Source organism: Sminthopsis crassicaudata, chromosome 3 (genome assembly GCF_048593235.1).
Source record: "Sminthopsis crassicaudata isolate SCR6 chromosome 3, ASM4859323v1, whole genome shotgun sequence".
NCBI lineage: Eukaryota > Metazoa > Chordata > Mammalia > Dasyuromorphia > Dasyuridae > Sminthopsis > Sminthopsis crassicaudata.
Window position 1 is genome coordinate 248,275,810 of NC_133619.1, and position 26,001 is coordinate 248,301,810.

The window sequence follows — 26,001 nt, forward strand, 5'->3', positions numbered from 1 at the left end:
AGTTATATTGGAAATCTTTGCATATACTTCCCCCCATATCTCAAATTATAGATTAACTCCAAAATTTAAGCTTATCATTATGATTTCCTAACATTGTGCTGTGACTTCATTAAGTGTCGTGTATCTTTTCTTAGCCGAAAGTATATCAGCATATAGTGATTAACACTGAGGACTGGGGAAAAAATACTATTTTTACAAAAAAACACTGTGCTACTATGCATATGCTGTAGCTGAGATCCTTTTCTCAGCCCAAACACAATCTGGTTTGCCTAATCACAATATGGCCAGTGCAACTAGTTCAGGCTCTGAGAACGTCTTCATTCCCTATTTAGACAAGCCATACTTCAGGCTCTGAGAGGGGCTTGCTTCTTGCTTCTCTTTGAAAGTCTGACATATTTCTCACTGTTTTATACCAATTTCTTCAATGCCTTTTTTTTTTTCCCCTTTGGCCTGGCCTTTAAATTGGTAAAGCCATCTTGAATGGCTGATCGCCTTAACTTTTGTGCAGCTTTCAGGAATATTTTAGTGTAACAAATCATAAAATTGTAACCAACATTCAAGAACATTAGTTAGCAAAATGGTTAGGAAAACAGATTCTTGAGAGTTTTGAGATAAATTCATTGGTATGACTTCTTTTAAAAAAAACTTTTCCTGTATCTGTTACATACTATTATTTGATGCAGAAGTCAATACAGTTCAATGAAAGGTGAATCAAACTATGTACCACAGATTTTTACCAAACAATCAGAAAGCTATGGGGTGGGGGGTTCATTTGGTAAGAATTCAATATAATTTAATGTAACAAAGCATTTAGAGTATCTACCATGTACATCTACATATTTGTTGGATAACCAATCAATAAACATTTATTAAGTGGCTATTGCATGCCAGGTACTGAGTTAATCACTGATTCAAAAAGAGGTAAAAGACCTCAAAAAGTTCACATTCTAGTGGGGGAGACAAACATATAAACAATTATAAACTCTCTCTCTCTCTCTCTGTGTGTGTGTGTGTATATATATATATATATATATATATATATATATATATATATATTTATCATAGTAAATATTTATTTAAGGGATAAATAGGAAATAATTAACAAAAGGAAGGGACTGGAATTAAGGAGCTGGAAAAGTCTTCATAAAAAAAAAAAAAAATTAAGTTCTTACCTAATCAGTCTCAAATGGGCCCAGAAAAATGGGCCCTATAAAAATGAGGCAGTTTGACATCTTGAATAAAGGGCTGGATTTAGAGTCAGAGAAATCTGGATTCAAGTCTTGTCTCTTACACATACAAGTTGTGTGACTAATAAGTCAATAACCTTTTAGTGCCTCCAAGAAAGTCTCTAAGAATATGAATTGCAGAGAAGATACCAATCCACCCAGGCAATAGATGCTCACCAACTGCTCCCTACATGGATAAAATCACAAATCCAATAAAGTTTAATAAAAACAAACAAAGCTATTGGCATCACATCAGATAAGGCAGTGTCTTATCCAATAAAAAGATACAGAAAAATAAGACACAATCCAAAGTCAGTCCTTGAAACTTATTTATTGGGATACAAGATAAAATACGCAGATAATTTAAATCACCACAGAAAATGATGACTGTGTTCAATTGAGTAGCACAGATAAGAAATGCTGCAGGACCCCTGAGGACAGAGTGACATGAATGGGAAGACTCATGAAAGGCTTAATGGAAGAGGGGGCATGAGGAATAGAAAGAAAAGTGTTTGTTTTGGGGAAGGTACCATGAGAATAGTTCTTGGCAACAGAAATGAGCCTAGAAAGTTGAGGAAACAATGATGGCACAAGCCTGACTACAGAAGAGAATGTATGGTTCTCAAAGAATAAGCTGAGACTAGACAGTGATAGGCCTGAAGATTCTGGTTCATGGGAGTATTTGCCACACATAACAAGAATATTAAATGTTTAAGAATATTTCATAAGTCTTCAAATGTTTCAATTTTCTTATAATTATAGAATAAAATTCCATTGGTGTGGGAACTCTCACTCTCAACTTGGCAACTTGTTTATAATTTACTTAATAGGTAAATCTTAGAGTAGTGTCTGAGATAACATTAAGAGAGATTAAATGACTTATTCATGATCACACAGCTAATGAAAAGATAGAATTTGAACCCTGGGATTCCTGAATTCAAGTCCAGTTAGTACTTCATTTACTTCTCCATGCTGTTGAATAAAAATAGTCATTGATTATATCATATAAATACAAGAAATGTATAAGCAAAAATGCCCAAGTGAGAATAGTACTATTATTTGTAATATAAGGATACTGGCCAGATTTAATTTTACCAATGCAAATTGGGTTGTTAAATTTTCCAAATGCACACCTAATTAAATTTTCCTTACTAATACTAATGTCTTGGGTTGAATTTCCTCAATTATAAAACAAGAGGCATTAGATGAAATAATCTCTAAAATCTCTTCCAATCTACATTCTATAAACCTATTATTCCTGAGATTTAAAGTTTTTTTTTTTTAATATCCATGATTCTATGAGAGAATAGGTTCAAATGAAAACTTAATCCATCTTATAAGCAAAATCATTATTATGATCAAAGAGCATTATTAAATATCCTAATTTTTATATGAGTTACACATATATGCTAAATAGAACTGATTTCTACCCATTATGAGCTTTCTAAAATAAGGGAACACACAATAAAAAAAACATTAAAAAGTTGATATCTGGATGTTGGAAGAGAACCTGTCAATAAATTACTTTGAAATGAGTCTTAAATAAAAAAAGAAATATGTGAAGTTTTGTTATGTCTGATTCTCTAGATTGGGTAGTGGAGAGATGAAGGGAAATTTGGCAGAAAAAAAGAGGGACAAAGGAATAATTGCCTCCTTTCAAAAAAGGCCCTATCTTTGCATATAGTTTGAAAATCAAAAGCTATTAAAAAAAATCAAAAAAGACCCTATGAAATGAGAATTGAAGTGACTAAACGATAAGAAGCAAAGTGAATATATACATATATTATGATGGCTTTAGTTGGTAGTTCAAAAAATTCTGCCCTGATCACATTCAGATCCAGTACTATAGGGATACAGGCTACATAAATTGTGTTCACATCTCCTTATAAGCAGTATTAAACTTAATGACTCCATTTTAAAATTAATCTTGAAATTAATTTTTCAAAACATTGGCCTGAAGATTTATTTCTATGAAAGGAATTTTTATAATGGTCCCTAACATTTAGAACTGGAAGAGACTTAGAGAAATCTTAATTCAACATTCTCCTTTGGCAGATGAAGAAACTAAGACTTCAAGAGTTTAATTTTCCTTTTCAAGGTCACACAAGTAGGAGCAGCCAACAGGATTAGAAACCAAACCTGCAGACTAAATTCAGTTCTATTGCAGACATACAAATAGACAGTTTTAAGAGTTTCTTTGGGGAGTTCTAATTTCTGGTGCTTTTTTAAAGAGGGGAGCAGGAGTTGTGGATCTATTCTCCCATTATTGACGCAGTGTGTGACCATTGGCCTTATTATGCGGCTTGATAACTCCGATTTCTAATATTTTCTCTTAGACAGCTGGGGGGGGTGGAACAAGGGGCGCTCTGGGAGGTGAAGGACATAAACATCACTTATGTTAGGAATAAGAGCGTGGCTCAAGGCAGCATCCATTTTGCAAAGCTGCCACTTCAAAGATGTGTTGGGAAAAACCCCATACATACATATGTGTGTGTGTGTATGTATATGAGATCACCCACTCCAAAGATTCATTGTTAGAAAGAACATACATAATATGTGCGTGTATATGTATATACACATACATAAGACATCCATTTTGCCACACTGCCACTCCAAAAACTCACTGTTGGGAAAATAAAACAACATACATATATATGTGTTTATGTGTGTATATATATAGAACCATCCATTTAGCCAAGCTGCCACTCTTTGGAGTGCTCTTGGGGAAAAACCATGCATACCTACATATATGTGTGTGTACATGTATGTATGTGTCTACACGAGGCATCATCCATTAAAACCATATAGGTACCTGTATCTCTCTATACACACACATATGTACACGTATATATTTATTTATTTAGAAAACACGACACAAAGGTGACCACGGGCTTCGGCGCTGTATAATTCGGGGAAAGGTGCCTCATCTGCTTCCTGCCTTTTCTCTTTTTCTTCTTTGCACAAAGACCAGGCTGAGCACTCTTTGCCGACATCAGAAGTGGCTTCAGCACTGGCCCCTGTGCACGTACTCCTCTGCGAGTCCATCGATGCCCACTGAGCTCCAAGGGCGAAGCGTCCCAAAAAGAGATGGCGTCCTCGTTGCTAAGAAGCATACCAGGCAGGGCCGGATTCATTGAATTGGGATTTTCCTATTACATGCCAAGCTGCCAGGATGCTTGCTCAGGTCCTATTGACGTTTAGCTCCGGAATGCTAAGGCGGTGACGTTTGCACGAAAAGCCCTAGGGCTTCTTCTGAGAGTACCACGCGGCAGAAGCTCTCTCCTCTCCCTCCCTTCCCTCCCGCGGCTCCCACAAGGCTCGTTTCCCGTCTCCACCCGCACCGCCCTCCTCCCCTGGCCCCTACCACGCTAGCTGGAGGCCCAGAGCGCCCAGGACAAGCCTCTGCTACCATAGAGACGGCGGGATAGAAAGACCTGAGCATTCCCTCACACCTCCACGTGACCGTCACCTTCGCGTGAAGTTCGGGCGGCCATCATGGTTCCGGGCCCGGCTTTTCAGCCTGCCCGTCCCCCCCATGTCCTCCCCCTCGCCTATGACTGAGGTGGCCACGACCCAGTTTGGGGGCGGGGGAGCGGCGGGAGTTCCCCTTTATCCAGTTCTCTAAGGCCTGGTGGGAGCAGCCTGATGGGCGGTGCCTGGCCGGATACACGATGCCTCTGCGTAAAGGAGGGGAGGGGCGTCGGGGAGACCGGGCTTTCCCCGCGAGGACCAGCGCCTCCACTTCGCCTCCCGCCCCCTTCACGCTCCTCCTCCTCCGCCCCCGCCCTCCCTTGCCCGTTTCCAGTATGGCGGCCCGACGTGCGTGACCCGGCGCCTGTGCTACCTCAAGTACTTGTGGGCGATGCCGTGTCCGTGAGTGACACACTCGCTCTTTCACACATACGGATATCTCACACGCCCGGAGCCCCGAGCCCGGACACGGATCCGCTCGAACCTAGCCTCGCCCTCGCCCGCTTTCCTCTCTCGGTTCCTTCCAGTGCCGGCGGCCGGAGCCGGAGCCGCAGCGGCGACGGCGCCTTCTCCTCCTCCCACCTCTTCCTGCGCCTCGGCTCCGAGACGTGCCCGGCGCTAAGCGAGGCTGCCCGGAGCCCGCGGCGGCGGCGGCCCCCGGCCGGGGAGGATGGGGAACCGGGAAGGAGGAGGAGCGGGAACCGCCGCCGCCGCTGCCGCCGCCGCCACCGAGCTCTCTCCCTTCGCTTCTTCCCGGGCGCTCCGGGAGTCGTCCTCGGCCCCGAGCGGTCGCCCGCCGAGCCCGGCCGCCTGCCTTCTGGGAGCGCTGCACCTGGTGATGAGCCTCATCGTGGCGGCGGCGCGGGCCGAGAAGGAAGGTGGGTGACAGCGGCGCTCCTTCTCTTCTCCCCTTCTTCCCTAACCCCGGGGGGCATCCTCGTCACCCTGCGCCCCCTTCTCTCTTGGGGAGTGCGGGAGGGGGGCGCCGGAGAGATGAAAAGACTTGCTGGCTGTCATTTCACCAGCCTTCTTCCCCCGGCTCCTAGTCGCTGTCACTCCCTCTGCACCCCTCGTGCACTTGGGATCCCTGGGTCGGGGAGGGGGGAGGGGGTGCGCCTGGACAAGCGTGCTAGGAGCTGGAAACTACCGCGACCCTGGGTCTACAGCCTCCGCGGAGTGGGGGCGGGGGAAGTAACGCGGGCCGGGAGCGGGGGCGGGGGGGGGGGGAAGGGAGAGGGGACACACTGATTTCGGCCGGAGCCCGGCTCGTAGCCCCGCTGCCCGCTGTTCTTGTTCTCAATGATTTTTCCTCCTCCTTGTGTGCTGTCACTGCCATTTCAAAACTTCCTGAGTTCTTGTGTGTGTGCTCGCCTCTTGGCACGGCGTGTAGGCGGGGCGCGTTCGCCGAGTTGATAGCCGCTAATAGGCGAGGTTTGGGGGCACTTTATTTTTGTTTTCTTTTGCCTTTTCGTGGGTACTGCGAGTGCTTCCTGGCAGTCACGAAAGTGACAGACAGGAAATGGAAGCAGGGCGAGCCTGGGGAATCTTTAAAACACTACTTTTCAATGTTGGGGAGGAGAACGAGTTTTACTGTGCTTTTCGCCCCTTTCTCGAAGGGGAGATTGCCTTCCGTTTCCATTCCCTCCCTCAGCTGCCACCAGATCATTTCGCTGGATTTATTTAAAATTCCTTTATTTAAATACGTATTGTCTTTAAGTGTTATACCTTCCCTAACCCCCATTAAACCACATTTACTCAGAATTTGGGTTATTTTAAATCACCATCTCTTATGGTAGTGCCATATTCACTTTGGAAATACTTTAAATCACCTTCTTGTTTTGCTATGTAAATTTTTGAAATACTTTAAATCTTCCGCATTCATTTTTGAACTGGGTAAATTCAAATATCAAGTTTCTAATTTGTAAGCCTCCGATTATATAATTGACAACTTGTGAGTATTTCTTTCTGAAAGTTGTTTTCTGTTCATTTTTTGGTCAAGGAATGCATACAAAAAATTCAATTCTTTAATGACTTAAACTAATTTATTCCTTGAAAATCTATAAATAGCCACAGAGGTATAGTATAGTATAATGTACTCTAGGATTTTAAACTGGAAGAAATTTTTTGATTGTCTATTCAAACTTCCTCTGTGGTACTATGGGGAAAAGTGATGAATTTAGAGTCAGAATTTAGGTTCATATCCTGTCTCTGTCATTTACTACCTGTGTGACCTTGGAACAGTTCCTTAAGTTCTCTTAGGTGTAGCTTCCTCACCCACAAATGAAGGACATACTACTCTTCTGGAAGGCCCTTTTGTCTCTAGAACCTGTGAAACAATGATTCTTTTTGCAGGTGAGGACCCAGAGGGAGAGTTTTGACTAATTTGCTTAGGGTCACGTCTGTGGTAAGTCACACAGCCGAAGTCAGAGCTAGGTTCTTTAAAATAGCATATACCACATGGGTATTCATGCCCATTGAAGCTTGTGAGTTCGTGTAATGGCTTGGTGAGGAAATGGAGTTAAAATTAAAAGTTCAGTTTAAAAGACACCAATGTTGCCTTCCCCTTTTATACTAATAATACTGTTTTAATATTAAATTGTGAGTTTTATAAGAATTTTTTAGGCAACTAAGTGCGAAATTAAACCTTTACTTTGACTCCTTGTTTTGTTTTTGTTTTTTTTTTAACTTCTGGAGACACAAATGTGGTACAAACTAAATTAGGATGAAGTGCAAAAGTAGATACTTTATTTTTTCTCTTGATTTTTCATGTAGGAGTTTTGCAGTCAGATTAACTTGATAGCAGGATTATTTACTTTCTAAATTGTAATTTTTTTTGCTTCCTTTGGATTGTAAAACTTTCAGTAGGAGGACTTCTTTATGGTTCATAGCACAGTAATAATAAACAGCAGATCCTACTTGCTTGTTGAAGTATTGAAAGAGGAGATTGATAGTATCCTATTATAGATCCAGAACTGAAAGGGACTGCAGAGGCTTTGTAGCACAACACCCTTGTTCTGCACTTAAGGAAACTGAGGCCCACAGAGGTTGTCACTTGCCCAAGTTCACACAGGTAATAAAATCAAAGTCTGTATTTGAACCCAAGTCTTCCTTGGATTGTCTTTAGAGACTACTGGAAATGAAGTGTAAGCCTTGTAACATTTGCTGATACACCATTCCCATTACTTTTTGTTTCTTTATCATCACTAAATTTCTACTCACTAAATGTCAAAATGGGAACAGTTAAATGAGCAAAGTATTTGTTAAAAGAAGTGCCCATACAGTTACAACTTATTTGCTAGGTTGGTTCGTAAGATTTATTTCCCTTGTTTGTGTATATGTACTACACAACTGTATCGAGTTGTGGTGGAATCAGTAGCTCTTAATGTTTCATATGACTGTTCTGTCAACAAGCATTTAAGAGCTTACTTCCATATGCCAGGCACTGTGCTAAGTTCTGGGAACACAAAGAAAGGCAAAATATTGTGTCTGCCTCAGGGAGCTCATATTCTGATGTGGGAGACAGCAGACATGTAACTATGTGCATACAAACTACATAAAGAATAGGTGGTAATATCAGAGGGAAGGCACTAATGGGGAGACCAGGAAAGATCTACAAAAAGTAAAATCTGATCTCAATTGAGAAGAAAACTAGAGAACCTAGTTAGTGAAAGTGAAGAGTCTTGGTTAAATCCAGTATTTAAATTTTCCAAGGAGCAATCTCCAAAAATGAGTGGTTTAACCGTTTTTCAACTTTTGTTCCTATTTTATTTGAGCAAAAGAAATTGATTTTTTTTTTTTTTTTTTTTTTTTTTTTTTTTTTTTGAGGCTGGGGTTAAGTGACTTGCCCAGGGTCACACAGCTAGGAAGTGTTAAGTGTCTGAGACCAGATTTGAACTCAGGTCCTCCTGAATTCAAGGCTGGTGCTCTATCCACTGCGCCACCTAGCTGCCCCAGAAATTGATTTTCTTACCTGAAAAGACCAATGAACAATATTAATAGGTCTGAGCTTTCTCAGTTTAAATCTACGTACCTAAGTGTTACAAAGATTTGTCCTGAATTTTGTCATATCTATTTCAAAAATAGCCAAATATTTAAAATTTTCTCTTTTAAAAGTTAAAGTTTACATGTATTTTCAGTTAAAGGCTTATAGCATATTCTGTGATATTAATTAGAATTTTTGCTTCCAATTAAAAAGCAGAATTGTTCTTTTAAAGCTTAGAAATTTCTCAGGATAGGAGACTTTAAAGCAAGACTTGTCAATATCTACTTGTTAATATTTCATAGAAATATGTTTTAATAATTTAAAAACTCACTATGACTACTGCCCATGAGAATAGTTGTTACCTAATATAGTTTGTTTAGCTTATTTCATGCTTAGACTAGACCATACTAATCTACTTGGTTCACATCAAGTCACCTATCTTTTACTGGTTGCTCCTTATCTGATCATTGTTTAGAAAGGCAGGTATATGATTAATTTGCAAAAACAGGCTTTTGAAGATATTTTGGGTAGCTGAACTTACCAGAGGTACAAGTTTCTTGTCTGTACTTCTGCACTGTTTTCAGGAATTTTCTTAATTCCAGGAGTTGCGAAGATACTCTTTATACATTTCTTAAAAATTATGTTTTGAATTTATGCAACAAATAATTATTAACAACAAATACGCGACATTGCCCTCTTACTCTAGGTCTTGTAAAAATCATATTTTTCTCCTAAAAATGAATCCCAAGAAATTTTTGACATTTTATTTATGACTCTAAAGCACAGTTTACATAATTATCATGAACTGATGATAAATAGAAATTTGAGGTGAGGGGCACAGGGTTTTCAGAAATATGAATTTTTTCTAGCTGTTATGGCTTTTGTAGATGGCTTTTTTTTCCCCTTTTTATCTTGTGTGTGTGTGCGCGTGTGCCTGTGTGTGCGCGCGATCTGTTTTAAAGTTTCATCAGTATGGGAAACTGGGTACCTTCCTCTAATGCAGATTGCCAAAAATATAGGTTCAAGAGACTTGCTTAGGACATGGTCACACAGCTAATATATATCAGTGTCAAGAATTAGATTCATGTCTTCCTGATTGCATCTATATACTGTGTGCCAGGCTAGCTCTCTATTATATATACTATGATATTATAGAATCAATTCATAGAATCTTAGAATTGGGGTTATTTAGTTAAATCTCCTCATTTTCAGGTGTGTAAAATAAGGTTTATCTTGCTCAAGGTCATACAGGATGAGATTCAAACCCAAATCCCTAACTCTTAATTCAGAACTCTTTACATTATGTCACTAGCCTTTCAGATTTTAGTAGCATATTTGACATCATTTGGCTGTTGATGGCCGTCTAAAGTTAGGAACGTGGTCTTTATTAGTTTACATTGTTTGCCTAAGGTTTTTTGTTGTAGCTTTGTTTGTTTTGTTTTTTACAAGTATGAATTAGATTCTAAAGTGACTTGCTTTTGTAGCAGCTTGCTAAGGGAAAGACTGTTAAAGAATGTCTGACATTGGAGATTTGTTTTAAGCAATGAATGAAATATTTATATCTACCCATCCATTTATGTGTGTATTTATATGTGTATGTATATATTTTGTAAGTGCTATTATTTTGGGGGGCTTAAATGCTTATCTCAATTATTAAATACTTTTTTTTTTAGCTGACTACTTAAGTGTACCCCTTTTGCTTTTCTAAAAATAAATTTGGAGTTGTCTCTGAAATCTGTTTTTGGCAGTTAAATATACTTTTTAGCACTAAAAAGTGCATTTCCCCCCTTATTTCCTCAAAATTGATAGAAGTATGTTTTTTGAAAAGATAGCGCCTTCTCTCTTGTTCATAGTTGTTATATACATGGATTGAAAATGTCAAGAAAAATAGATTCCATAAATCTCCCAAATGAAATGAGTGGGTAGGTAACCTTATTGTAATTTTTCATTTAGAGTAGCACAGTGAATTGCTATAGAAACATTCCTAGAAAAGTGTATGACAATATAGAAATTAGAACCTACTTACATTTGTCTTCAATTGTCTGACATGTTTTAGATTGTTCTTGTTAAATCCAGTGACCTTTTCTAACTAGACCTCATTCAGTAATGAAGGTAATGTAAAATACACTATATCAATGTTTTCATATTTAGCATCTATGATACTTTCTTTGTATTTCTCTGCTCACACCTTTTTTGTTGTTGTCTTTATTCCATGTGTTTTCCTATTCCTTTCATTCTTTCCTCAAGATGTCTCTTGTCAAATTTTTTCCCCCTTTGATGAACTGGTCCTGTCTTATAATTTTGGTTCTCATTCTCTATGCTAAATTTTATTTTTTATCCTATCTTCTTAGCTAAACTCTGATATTTTTTGTTCATTTGCCTATAGGACATTTCCCCTGGGATTTTCAAACTCAACATTACTTCTAAGCAAAGAATTAAATTCTTTTCTAGCAGACTATTTAAAAAATTTTCCATTAATATTGCTATTATTGTCATTCAGTTTTGCCTCACTCTTAAGGATCCCATTTGGTGTTTTCTTGCCAAAGATACTGGAGGGGTTCGCCATTTCCTTCTGGTCATTTTATAGATGAAGAAACTGAGGCAAAACAGGGTCAAGAGGCTTTCATGGGGTCACACTGCTAGGAACGGTCTGAGGCTGGATTTAAATTCAGGGAGAGGAGCCATTGTGCCACCTAGTTGCCCTCTTAATATGCCCCACAACAACTAAGGTGATGCCTTCAATCAAAGTAAATACTCAGATTTTGTTAAATTAATGTCCCCTAGTGAACTTTGCCATCTTTGTTGTCAAACAAAATTCTTATCCATATTTCTTATCAGTGGAACTACAGTTAATCTGTCAGGATAAGAAATATTAGTCTGCTCAGATCCTTCTTTTAATTTTTTTCTCCCATCTATTTTCAAGTCTGTTTTTTTTAAATGCTTATTGTAGCCATCATTTATTATGCAGATTATTGTATCAGTTTCATTTTCTTCTCTCCATTTTTCCTCCACTCTGTCTACCTGATGTTCCATTGCTAGAATGATCTTGAAACACAATATTCTTCATGTTACTTCCAACCTCCACTGACTTACCATTGCTGGTGGTTCTAAATTGCCCAGTCTGACATTGTGTTTTCTGTAAACTTCATCTCTCATTATTCACTATTGTAAATCCTTTTGATAGTTCGATTTCCTCATCTCATGAACATGTCCTATTTATTTTAAATTTCTTTACTCCATGTTTTTGTATAGGATATGCTCTTTTCTTTCCCTTCTGCCTATGTAAAAAAAACCAAACAAACATGTATTTCAGCCTCAGTATCTCATACCATCATTTGCAGCTACTTCAGCCCACAATTTTCATACCATCATTTGCAGCTACTTCAGCCCACAATGGTGATCTCCTCTCAATTCCTAAAACCCTTATCAAATTTGTTTGGTCCTTAACTCCAAGCTGCTTTATATTTTTACATTACTTTTGCATTTGTGCATCTCTCTTAAGTAGATTGTAAACTCTTGTAGAACAAGTAGTTTTAAATGTCACCTAGCATATTGCTATCTACTACTAGAATTCAGAAATTCTGGTTTGTTGCAAAAAAATAGTCTTGTTTTTTTGCACCATCTTTTCTTTCACTTAATGAAAATTGAAGACTATTCAGCTTTTGGGAAACATCAGAGAGATGTTTTGACTTAAGATAAAAAAGGAAAGAGAATGAAGTCCACGAAATTGAGCCAATGGGCTTGGTTTCTATTCCTGGAAAAATTATAAAGTGTATAATTAAAGTGGAGTTTAGTGAACATCTAACAGTGGAAGCCATGATCATAAAGAACCAATGTGGCTTTCTCAAAATCTGGTCATTATTTACTTTTGTTATAGGGTCACTAGATTGGTAAAATAAAGGGGTGTGTGTGTTTGCACATACATATGTACACATTTATATGGGGGTAAGGGGGAGGGAAAGACTAAGACAAAGTCAGAAGAAGATGGGGAGACAAAGCAAAGAGAAAAAGGAGAACTGATACATTTTTTTACCTAGAAATACTAGCAAAGTCATTGACAAGGTCTCATGTTATTTTAATTGATAGGGTTGGCCAGGTGAGGCATAGTTAGGTGGATTCAGAAATAGTGGTGGCTCCAGGAATAGTCATTAATGATTCAGTGTCAGCATGGAAGGAACTTTCTAGTAAAGTCTAGGCATCTGTCCTTGTGCTTTGTTGTAGATGATATGAAGCAGAAGGATAACTAACATATTGGTTGATAAGATCCAAAAAAGATCTCACTAACAGTGATCTCCCTAATATAATAATACAAAATATAGATGTGTGTAATACAGTACATGTTAAATATGTTAAAGTGTATCACCTCAGATTTTGTGAAACTCATCTAAAGTTAATAATTCAAATCAGTTTACAACTTAATTTGAAATGGACCAGAAAAATATCTAAAGAAATCCTTTTGCTTTTCATTTGAAGTGGTATTTTAGCCTATGTCATGACTTCTTATCACCCCTTTAAATTTTAAGATCTTTAGTCCAAGTGGTAAAAACAGTATTGACTTACTATAGCTGCCAAATAACTGTCGATCAGGAGTTGATATGGAATGTGACTATTAAAGCATGTTTAGTTTATTATGTGCATACTAGAAGGAAAATAGATTTGCCCATTTTTAAAGACTATTTGGAAGACTGGTTTAATGTGCAGATTATTGTTTTAAGTAAAATGCTTTCTCCTAAAAACTTTCTCCTTACTTTGTCATCATGCTAGCCATTAAAATAGTTAAAAATTGGCAAACATTTCATTCCTAAGTCAAATGCACTAATAAAAACAATTAGAAGTATGGAAAATTCTTTTTGATAAATGCACTAATAAAAATAAATAGAGGTATGGAAAATCCTTGTTGATAAATGTTTGTTAGCAGAATACCTTGTTTTCTGTAATTTTGTTTGTTTGTTTAAAATTTTACAATCTAAGCTACCTGATTGTTTTGTTTGCTTAAAGTGGTCTATGACAAAAGTGAAAATGTAAGTTTCATGAATTTGGTGGGGGATAGATAATTAGGTAATATACTTCTTTTTTCTGGATGATGAAAAACAATATTTTGATGCCTTTTATTCCTGCCCTTCCCTTTTCCTCTTCCCATTTGTAGAAATGTGTGGAAGAGCACATGGGGGCAAGCATTTCTCCCTCTCCCTCTCCCTTCCTTCCCTTTCCCCCTCCCCCCCTCTTTCCACACCTCTCTCTCTCCACACCTCTCTCTTTCCCTCTTCTTTCTCTTTCTCTCTCCCTCCCCCCTCACCTCTTTCTGTCTTTCCCCTTATCCCTCTTCTTCCTTCCCCCCCCCCCCAATAGATTGAGTTCTATTCAGAGCACTTATTTGGAAAAATATATAAAAATTTCAAGAGAAATATTTTCTAGGGCAATCTTTTCTTCAGATTACAGTAGAAAATATATACATTAGAATATGGGTTTGAGAATGAATGAATCTTGGTTTAAGATGGACTGGGAGAATTTTCTCTAGGATGGATCATAGACATAGCCTAATCCATATGAATACCCTTTACCAACAATTGGACAGAATTCTTTTAGATATACTCTTATATTGTCTGATATATATGGGTGTGTGTGTGTGTGTGTGTACACTTAATGCTCCTAAAATATACTCTCATGAAGTAAGGGAAAGAGAATACAGGGCACTCAGGGACAAAGGCAGTGGCTAAAGTAGGAAAAGGTCATCAGAAAGTGGGTGTGGTAGCTCTCTCAGGAGAGCCAAATAACTTCAGTGAAAAAGAAAGAAGATGAGAGATTTCAGTAGTTCCAACCAGGGTCAGAGATTGGTGGCATTTAGAATATAGCAAGAAGGAAGCCTTAGACCTAGGGGAAAATGTTTTCCCTGGATCAATTTACAGACTTAAATTATTCCATTCAGGAAGCTAATGAGGTCTGCAAAATCCAGGGTGTAGGGTAAGTTTCATGAAACTCCAACTTGGTATGAACTGGAAAGAAATACTTACTGGCTTTTAAAGTTCATGGAGCAGGATCACATTCTGGTTTTGACACTTTTTTTGTGACTGACCTTGGGCAAGTCACTTACTCTCTTTCTTTTTACTTTTCTCATCTAGAAAATCAGGGAATTGGACTTGATGATCTTTAAGGTATCTTCCAACTAGAGGATACTATGATTTCATGGACATTTGGTTAGTGAGAGGAACAAAATTTAAAATCCAAAATAATAATAAGATGTCCATTAGAGATTATAAATATACTATAGAGAGATAATCAAATTAATTGTAGTTGTATCTAGTACTGCCATAGAAAAAGTTTTTACTTTCTTTGGGTTAGATCCTTTGGATATTTGAGGATTCTAGAAGTTCTTATTGTTTATTTTATTATTTATTTTTTATTGGACATCTCGTTAAAATTAGGTTCACCCTATTTATATCTTTAGTATTAGGTCTTTTTATGTTTTATATGATATATTAAAGCCATGTATAGATTTGAAGAAAACAGCTATAACTGCTCTCCATTCACTTTGTGTTCTGCTTCAAGTACATCACTTTCTTTTTCTTCCCCTGGGCAAAACTTCTTAAGTATTTTTTTCCAATTATATTTAAGAACAATTTAGAAACTTTTTTGGAGGGGATACACTTGATTTTCAAAATCTTTCGCAGATATAGGTTACACATGGTTGGATCTATAAAATATTTCCGAATTAATCATGTTTTGGAAGAAAACATATCAAAAGTGTGGGGAAAAAACCTCAAAACCAAAACTAAGAATAAACTACAGAAAGTGAAAAAAAAATGTGTACTTTCAATCTGCATTCACACTCCATCAATTCTTCTGAGATGGGTAGCATTTTTCATCGTAATTCCTTTAGAATTGTCTTAGATCATTGTATTGCTAAGAATAGTGAAGTCATTCTCAGTTGGTCATTGTATAATATTTTTATTATTGTGTGCAATATTCTCCTGGTTCTGTTTACTTTTCATAAATTCATGTAAGTCTTTCCAGATTTTTTTTGAAATCGTCTTGCTTATCATTTGTCATAGAACAATAGTATTTCATCATAATGATATGCCACAACTTGGGTCATTCCCTGTGGGTATCTACTCAGTTTCCAATTCTTTGCCATCACAAAAAGAACTGTTACAAACATTTTTGTACAAGTTGGGTCCTTTTCCTTTGTTTTTTGATCTCTTTGGGATATAGAGCTCTCAAAGGGAATGAATGATTTTGTAGCCTTTTGGGAATAGTTTCAAATTGCTCTCCATAATGGTTGGATCAGTTCACAACTTTACCAACAGTGCTTCAGTGTCCCACTTTTCCCATACATACCCCAACAATTGTCATTTTCCTTTTTTGATATTTTAGCCAACCTGATAGGTATGAGGTGGTATCTCAAGAGTTTTAAGTTTCATTTTCCTAATCATTAGTGATTTGCAGCATTTTTTTCTTCCTGATTTTAAATAGCTTTGATTTCTTGTGAAAACTGCCTGTTCATATCCTTTGACTGTTTATCAGTTAGGAAATGGCTTACAGTCTTAGACATTTGACTCAGTTCTCTATATATTTGAGAAAGAAGATCGTTATTAGAGAAACTTGCTATAAATTTTTTTCACAATTTTATGAAATTGTATATTTCCCTCCATCCTATTTTTTCTGTATTTATCCCTCTTCCTCCCTTTTTACCCTGTTCATCCTCAAAGTAATATTTTGCTTCTGACCACCACCTCTCTTCTGCCTTCTCTTTGATCACCAGTCCTTCTTCTTACTTCCTTTCTATTTCTCTGTAGAATAAGGTAAATCTCTATACCTAACTGAATGTGAATATTTTCCTCATTTCAGCCAATTCCAGCGAGAGTAATGTTCAAACATTGCCTTCCTTGTCATCTTCCTCTCCAGTGGGAAAAGCTCTTCCATGCCTCTTATATGTGAGATAATTTCCCCCTTTTTACTTCTCCTTTCCCCCAGTGCATTCTCTTTCTCATCCTTTTAATCCTTCTTTTTTTGATATCATCCATTTAGTCAACTCACATCTTTGGCCCTCTATCCATGTGTACTCCTTCTAACTGCCCTAATAATACTAAAATTCTTGGGAGAGGGGCAACTAGGTGTGTAGTGGATAGAGCATCAGCCTTGAAGTCAGGAGGACCTGAGTTCAAATTTGGCCTCAGACACTTAACACTTCCTAGCTGTGTGACCCTGGGCAAGTCACTTAACCCCAATTGCCTCAGCCAAAAAAAAGAAAAGAAAAGAAAAGAAAAAAAAATGTTGGGAGTTATAAGTATTATCTTTCATATTGGAATGTAAATAAACCTTATTTTATCTGTTTCATGTTTATCATTTATGCTTCTAATGAGTCTTGTATTTGAACATCAGATTTTCTCTTCAGCTCTAGTCTTTGTCAATTATGCTTGAAAGTCCTCTCTTTAAACGTTCATTTTTCTCCCCTGAAGGATTATGCTCAGTTTTGCTGGGTAGGTATTTCTTAGTTGTAATCTTCACTCCTTTGTCCTTTGGAATATCATGTTCCAAGCCCTCTGATAATTTTAAGTAGAAGCTATTAAATCTTGTGTGATTCTGACTGTGCCTCCATGATATTTGGATTATTTCTGGCTGCTTGCAATAATTTCTTTTTGACCTGGGAGTTCTAGAATTTGGCTGTAATATTCCTGAGAGTTTTTATTATAGGGATCTCTTTCAGGAGGACACTGATGATTTCCTTCACTTTCTATTTTTTCCTCTTGTTTTTTGAATGTTAGGGTAATTTTCCATGATAATGTCTTGAACTATGATGTCTAGCCACTTTTAAAAAAATTTCATGACTTTCAGGGAGTTCAGTAATTTTTAAATTATCTTTCCTGGATCTACTTTTCTTTTTCTTTCTTTCTTTCTTTCTTTCTTTCTTTCTTTCTTTCTTTCTTTCTTTCTTTCTTTCTTTCTTTCTTTCTTTCTTTCTTTCTTTCTTAATTTCTTTCTTTCTTTCTTTCTTTCTTTCTTTCTTTCTTTCTTTCTTTCTTTCTTTCTTTCTTTCTTCTTTCTTTCTTTCTTTCTTTCTTTCTTTCTTTCTTTCTTTCTTTCTTTCTTTCTTTCTTTCTTTCTTTCTTTCTTTCTTTCTTTCTTTCTTTCTTTCTTTCTTTCTTTCTTTCTTTCTTTCTCTTGCTAATACTTTCTTTTTATTTATTTATTTATTTAGAATTTTTTTCCCACAGTATATATGCATGAGTAATTTTTTTTTATAATATCCCTTGTATTCATTTTTCCAAATTATCCCCCCTCCACTCCCTGCCCCCGATGACAGGCAATCCCATACATTTTACATGTGTTACAATATAACCTAGATACAATATATGTGTGTAAATACCATTTTCTTGTTGCACATTAAGTATTAGATTCCGAAGGTATAAGTAACCTGGGGTAGATACACAGTAGTGCTAACAATTTACATTCACTTCCCAGTGTTCCTTCTCTGGGTGTAGTTATTTCTGTCCATCATTGATCAACTGGAAGTGAGTTGGATCTTCTTTATGTTGAAGATATCCACTTCCATCAGAATACCTCTTCACATGGCATTGAAGTGTACAGCGATCTTCTGGTTCTATTCATTTCACTCAGCATCAGTTGATGTAAGTCTCTCCAAGCCTCTCTGTATTCCTCCTGCTGGTCATTTCTTACAGAGCAATAATATTCCATAACCTTCATATACCATAATTTACCCAACCATTCTCCAATTGATGGACATCCATTCAACTTCCAGTTTCTAGCTACAACAAAAAGAGCTGCCACAAACATTTTGGCACATACAGGTCCCTTTCTGCTCTTTAGTATTTCTTTGGGATATAAGCCCAATAGCAGCAATGCTGGGTCAAAGGGTATGCACAGTTTGATAACTTTTTGGGCATAGTTCCAAATTGCTCTCCAGAATGGCTGGATTCTTTCACAACTCCACCAACAATGTATCAGTGTCCCAGTTTTCCCATCATTATTTGTTCCTGTCATCTTAGCCAATCTGACAGGTGTGTAGTGGTATCTCAGAGTTGTCTTAATTTGCATTTCTCTAATCAGTAGTGATTTGGAACACTCTTTCATATGAGTGGATATAGTTTCAATTTCATCATCTGAGAATTGTCTGTTCATATCCTTTGACCATTTATCAGTTGGAGAATGGTTTGATTTCTTATAAATTAGGGTCAGTTCTCTATATGTTTTGGAAATGAGACCTTTGTCAGAACCTTTAACTTTAAAAATATTTTCCCAATTTGCTACTTCCCTTCTAATCTTGTTTGCATTAGTATTGTTTGTACAGAAACTTTTTAGTTTGATGTAATCAAAATCTTCTATTTTGTGACTGGATCTACTTTTCAATAATTTGTTTTTCCATTGATTTATTTTACCTTTTTTTCTATTTTCTTGACTTCATTTTATAGGTTTGTTTTTTTGATGTTTCATGGAATCATTAGCTTTCTCTTGTATATTCTAATTTTTAAGGAATTATTTTGTTCAAGAATGAGCTTTTGTACCTCCTTTTCTAACTTGCCAATTCTTTTTCAGAAGCTCTCATAAGTGGTTTTTTTTGGACTATCTTTCTCCATTAAGCCAATTCTGCTTTTTAATGAGTTATCCTTAGTGTATTTTTTGTGCCTCTTAGCAAGCTCTTTTCACATTTTTCTTGGATCACACTCATATCTTTTCCCAATTTTTCCTCTGCCCCTCTTATTTGATTTTTAAAATCCTTTTCAAGCTCTCCTTCTAGGGGTTCTTTTTGAGCTTGAGACCAATTCACATTTTCCTTTGAGGCTCTCTATGTAGCTGCTTTGATTTCAGTGTCATTTTCTGAGTTTGTGCCTTAATTTTTCCTGTCATTATAGTTACATTCTAAGGTCAGGTTATTTTTTTGTTGATTGGTCATTTTTCCAGCCTATTTCTTGACTTAACTTTATAATATAAAGTTAGGCTTTGCTCGAAATGGGGTGAGTGGGTGGGGAAAGACTGTCCCAAGCTTCAAGGGGTTTTTTGGTGCTGTTTTCAGGTATGGTTCTGAAGGGAGGGGTCTGTAAGTTTTCAGTATTTCCAAGGTGGTATGATCTAAATATAGATGTGATCACTGGTCTTCTGGTCTATGTTCTAGTTTGTGAGCAATCAAGAGCACTCTTTTCCACCTTGGAATTGTGACCAGGGACTTGTTCTCCAAGGCCAGCAAGTTCTGATATGCTAGTGCTTCTCCTTGTCCTGAGAGCGTGACTTTGTGTGGGACAATGCAACCAAGTCCTGCATCCAGTGCTAGCACAGGATCCCTGTAATTTCCTCATCAGTTGTGTGATCTCCTTAGCATCTTTATGTGGGCAGAAAGCTCCAGAAACAATTACTGCTGAATCAGGGACCCCCAGGAGCTACTGTTGGTTTGTAGGCCCAGTCTGTGCTGGACTGTGCTCTATTCTCACCCTAGTGAAATAGAATTTTCTTGATGACTTCCAAGTTGTCTTGGGTTGGAGTGTTGTTTCATCTCATCCTTTTCTTGGTTCTGTTACTCCAGAATTCCTTTTGGGGCATTATTTTAAAATTTGGAGGGAAATTTGAGAGCACTGAAATGAATTCCTGTCTTCACCATCTTGGCTCTGTCTCCTCCATTTTTTTTTTTAAACCATTCTCTGACATTATCAGGCATGATGGTGTAACAAAACATTAAGTATGTGTCTTAAGCTCTCTTGATGGTGTGTCTAATTTGGTCAATGTAAATATAGATTCATAGGTATTTATGTATATACTTACATCTTTTTTTTTTTTTGGTGTAAAAATGCTTTGAATTCAAACTCCAAATTTTAAAATTGGACCTGTAATTTAATTGGTCTGGGGAAATATCTTTTGAAGAAACTTTCTTTATCATTGTTGATGTATCTACTCTGTAACGTATAGTTTTAGAGAGTTGCTTTGGACACAGATTAGATAACTTGCCCAGAATCACAAAGAGAACTATTAGATAACTTGCCCAGAACCACAAAGAGAACTTAAGTCCATGTCTTCCTGATTCTTCACGCTCAAACTGCAGTGGTCCTCAAACTTTTTAAATAGGGGACCAGTTCACTGTCCCTCAGACAGTTGGAGGGCCTGTCTATAGTAAAAACAAAAACTCACACTGTCTCTTCCCCTCAGCCCATTTGCTATAACCCACGGCGGGATGGAACTGTCCTCAGCAGGCTGCATCTAGCCTGCAGGCCATGGTTTGAGAACCCCTGCTCAAAAGTATGTTGGAGGGTAGGAGACTTGGGAGGATTTATAGGTCAGTCACAGTGATTTGTCATAGATATTTTATTTATTGATTCTTACTATATTTGTGATTTCAGGGACATGGATAAAATTACTATTATACTTCAAAAAAATGAAGACTTACTTTAAAATATCCTAGGAATAAGATTCTAAAAATTAGCTAAAATGTGAACAGAATTAAAATAATCAAAAAAGTTATGATTTAAATTGAAATTACTTAGTATTTTGTATGGGAATTTCTTGAAGTTTCTCACTAAAAATCCTGCTAATGGATTTTTACTTTTCTTGGCCTTTGTTGGCATTTGAACCCCAATAATAAAATATCATAAGAAAGATTGCCAAAATAAGTGACTTTCAAATAAAGCTTAAGATATGGTTGGACTGTTCTCCCTCCCCCCTTTTAAATTCCTAAGGCATTGTAATATAATTTAGCTGTGTCTAAAGGATTGTTTCCTGACACCAGATAATTTGTGGGAAAAAAAGTCATCACTACCAGAAAATATCACTTTTCTTTTTATTTGCATTGTGCTATTCTTTCATGTAGTAGAATAAGCTCTTAATTTGAAAGGAGAACCCATGGCAGTTGGATTCTTGGTTTTGTAATTTGTAATGAGATACAACACATGTTTAAGAATCCACCATATGCAGAACACTGTGCTGGATTTGGGGTTAGAAGTATAGCTTGTAGAACTTGGATAAGAATTAGCCCTCTTAGAGCTTACAGGTTAATAATTGAAGCAAATATTCCTAAAATATTATGTGATAATTACATTCAAGTTTCAAATATACTTTATGTATTTAACCTTGGACAAGTCACTCTGCCTTGTAGGAGCTTCTTTGTAATTAACTAGCTTTTATTAAGCCTCTCTTATATGCCTAGCACCATTGCCAATGTTTAATTAATGTTTGTTGATTATTATTTGGCACCAAAGATAGGAAATAAAAAAAAATTATGTTTCTTCAATCTTCAAGTAGCATCCATTTTAGTGGAGGAGATAAAAACAGATGCTTAAATAATACACAGTAGTTTTTGGGAAAAGACATAGTTGGAGGTTTCAGAAAGGCTTTCTTAAAGTAGGAGGTGGCATAAAAACTTATTTTTGAAAGAAACTAGGGATTCTGAGAGGCAGAAGTGAGAAGAAAATGCATTCCAGGCTGCATTTAGGCCAGTGTAAAATGTGGCGATGTAAGATGGAGTGTCATGTAAGAAGAATAGCAAGACAGCCTGTAGAGGGAATGAAAAGGAATGATATATAGTGAGGATAGAAAGATAAGTTGGTTGTAAAGAATTCCAAATAGAGGCAGGAAAGAGTCAGTAGAGAGTTTAAACAGGGTAGTATCATTGTCACACTAGCATTAGGAAAATCATTCTGGCATCTCTGTAAGAGGATTGATCATAAAGGGAGAGACTTGACATGGGAAGGCTAATTGGAGGTTATGGAATCAGTGCTGGCAGACTGGTGAAGGCCTGAACTGAGGTGGAGGCTTTTTGTGAGTAGAGAGAAGAAGATGTGAGAAATGTTGTGGGAGTGAAATTAACAAGAGTTGGCTATTATTTCTGAGGATCATTCTAGAGCTATGATACTGTCATTTCAGGTGAAGCAGTTTAAAAAGTATTCAGGTGTGTAATTAAGTGGTAGTTGAGCTTTGACATCCTCTGGTAGATATTTGTTAGGTTATCATTTGACTGGAGAATATACCGCATATTTTCTTTGTATTTTGTCATTTATAGACAAGCTGAAGGATGGAAAACAATTTTTTTTAAAGTAAAAATCTGCTGTTAGTGTCTTCCTCTTGAAGCCATGTAAAATGAACTCATCCTTCTGCAACTTAGCCATTTAAATACTTGAAGAAAATTACTATGTCCTACCTTAGTTTTATTTTCTCCAAGTTCAGTATTTTTACTTTCTTCATTCCTCATCTAGGGGCTTTGGATAGAAACTATATTAGAGGATCTCTGAGGTCACTTTTAGCTTTAAATTCTTTGAGTATTCCAGTTGATCTTTTTATGACTGTAACGTGATAATTCTTACTATTGAATTGAACATAATACGCAAAATATGGTCTGATACTCATATTATCCTTAAGCAATGTTAACCATCTATAGACTTGGGGATATAATTCAAAACCAGGTCTTCCTGACTCCAGTTGCCGCCCTGGAGTTTGTAGTTCACAAAAAAGTCTAGATTTTGTTTGTTTGTTTTTACAAGAAGCTTTGTTTAGCTATATTTCAGGCCTTGGCTCTTTATCCTGTACTTCTGCATTTGATTATTTGAACTCAGTTTAGGACTACATTTGTTCTAAGTAAATTTCATGTTAATAGGTTCAGCTCATTGTTACAGTCTGTCTTGTGTTAACTGTGTCTTATAGCATCATCTATCCTAAGCATCCATCTGTGACTTCATCCAGTCTCTTAATTAAGGAAGAATTTGAAAATCCTAGATTCAAAATGGGCTAGTGTAATTATTCACGTGGAAATGGGCAACTGTTAAGAACTTTAGTCTTTGGATACCCTCATGTTTGTGTGCTTATTGTTAGTTTAGGAATCATAATCATTCTGAAGCACTAAAGCAAAAATAGAAAAACATAAAGCAATTATGTGTTGGAGGTTTGGAGAGGAAAAAACTTAAGGCCCCTGCCTACATATTGACTTACTAGTTACGTTACAGGGCAATTTCTGTATACTAATTCTTCAGTTTTTATTATTTTTACTCAAGTATTAAACTTGGGAGAAATATTGAAGAATTGGAAAGAGATTTCAGCATATGTAGATTCTGAATTGTGGGCGGTAATACATTGTTACTTCACTCCTTTTTTCATTGGAAAAGATTCTAGTGCAACCCCATTGCACATAATGGAATATTGTACTTTGTCAGAGATTTTTTCTCCATCATTTTATATTGGAGGATAAAATGTATTCGTGGATTTTGTCCATAAACTCTGTAACCCAAAAGTTTGCTTTGCTTATTTATTTTAAGAAAAGACAAAGTGTCATTTTGGGCATTTTTTTTGGTTTGTAGGGATAAAGTAGGGATAAATTTTTAAGAATTCATGGCTTTTCCATCCATGTTGAAGAATTTGGAAGATATGGAACATGAGAAAAGGAGAGTGTCAAGTGATTTGGGGTTTAATAAGTCACTGAGATGAGGTTTAATTATATATATTTTTAATAGGGACTTTTGGGTAGCTTTTTTTTTTTTTTTTTTTTTTTTTTTCCTATTTCAATTATGGATAAGCCGTTTTCTGGCAAATCCATGACAGACATGTATAACTATGTTCAGCTGCAGCAGCAACATAGTGACAAGCCTGAGCACATGCCTCAAATCCAAGCAGCTGCTGGTCCTGGAGAAGGGTGGGGGTGGGGTAGGGTTCTATGTGGAGGAAACTGGGGAGTGACAAGTAACAGAACATTTTTGGCCTCTAGCCAGTTCTTTTGTTGCCTCATAGATGAAGTTCCTTGTTATCTTAGGTGCAACTTAACCACAGCATATTTTAAAATATATTTTCTTTCAGTCATATATTTCTAGGTACTTTAGACATAATTGTCTTCATGTGAATCTTTCCCTCCTTGGCCCTCCACCGCCCCCCAACCTTGAATCAGAATGCCTTAAACTTTTCCTTAAAAAGGCTTTTTAAGAATAATCACTTTGACCTGAACAGCAGTATTGTAATGTTAATCAACTGTGAAAGACCGCTACTCTGGTCAATAACTTGATCCAAGACAACTCCAAGGACTGGTGATGAAAAATGCAGTCCCCTTCTAAAGAGAGAACTGATGGGTTGAAAATGGAAATGAAATGGAGTGAAAATGGAAGCTTTCCCCCCCCTTTTTAATTTTTCCAGTCACTTTTTTCCTCCACAATGAGGCTAATGTGGAAATGTTTTGCATGACTTCATGATAGATACCACTTCTTGCCTTTTCAGTGGGTATGGAAGGGAATAAAGGGAGGGAGAGAATTTGGAATAATAAAGCAAAAAAATTAAAAGAAAAATCATTTTTTGGGTTGTAAAAAACTGAGATAAACAAGAGCATGATGATTGTGCTTAACAGAATTTCATAGCTATATTTACAGGCTCTTTTCTGTTATTTATATACTGAAATATCCATGTTTGTTGCAGTTAATAAGAAGAATAGAGACTGGACCAGTGATTTCATGGCATAGGAAAGTTCTAGGTGAGGAGACTCCTTCTAGTCATCTTCTGCCCGTCTTATAGTTTTAGTTGTCTAAAATAAAGGTGTTAGAACACCACATTCTTAACCTCCATAACCAAATTAAAATGGAATTGGGAAGTATTTAACAAAATAATTGAAAATACAATGGAACATAGATGATGTTAATAAATTGTTTCCTAAGTAAGTCAATATGAAGCCTGAAAGATCCTTTTGTATGGATTAGTGACTCCCTTCTATTTGAGTTTGATACTATGGACCCAGAAAATTTGTTGAAATTCTGCAAAGGAACAGAACAAAAAATGGGAAGAGAGAAATATTTCAGATGATAACTGCATAGGTAGAAGGGGCTTTTGCTTCATCTACTCTTCTCTTCTTCCCCCACCCCTAGTACATAACACAGTATGTACTTTGAGTGGAGGGACTTGACAATTGGGGTTAAGTAATTTGCCCAGGGTCACATAACTAGTATGTGTTAAGTATCTGAGGCCAGATTTAACCCTGGTCCTCCTGACTTTCAAGCCATTGCTGTATCCACTGGGCCATCTAGTTGTTTTCTCTCCCCTCTCTCTCTCTTCCCTGCTTACACACTCCCCCACACCCACACACTCTTTTTATCGTTTTTTTTCTCTTAGGCTTTTAATAATAGAAAACTTGGTAGTAAAGACAGAGCCACCCTTTAGTCAAGAAGATCTGGTTTTGACATAATAGTAATTGCATGATCAACTCATTTTTACTTCAGTGCCCCAGGCATTGTTTGAGTTGCTGATCTGCATTAATAAAGAGTGTTTCAAGTCAAGTTTCTTGCTACTACCTTGTGCTGTACAATTTCCCTCTCCCCCTCCCCTCTCCTATCCCCTAGATGTTTAATAAATGCTTTTTTTTTT

The 26,001-nt window shown here is 36.9% G+C and overlaps 1 protein-coding gene across 1 annotated transcript in view; it reads left to right on the forward strand.

Moving 5' to 3' along the window:
• Window positions 1-5,223: 5,223 nt before the first annotated feature.
• LOC141561158 (transmembrane protein 131-like) overlaps window positions 5,224-26,001 on the forward strand; it is a 151,201-nt gene continuing 130,423 nt past the window's right edge. The window contains 1 exon segment of the mRNA XM_074300339.1: window positions 5,224-5,575. Coding sequence (XP_074156440.1) covers window positions 5,368-5,575 — 208 coding nt within the window. The 5' untranslated portion in view covers window positions 5,224-5,367.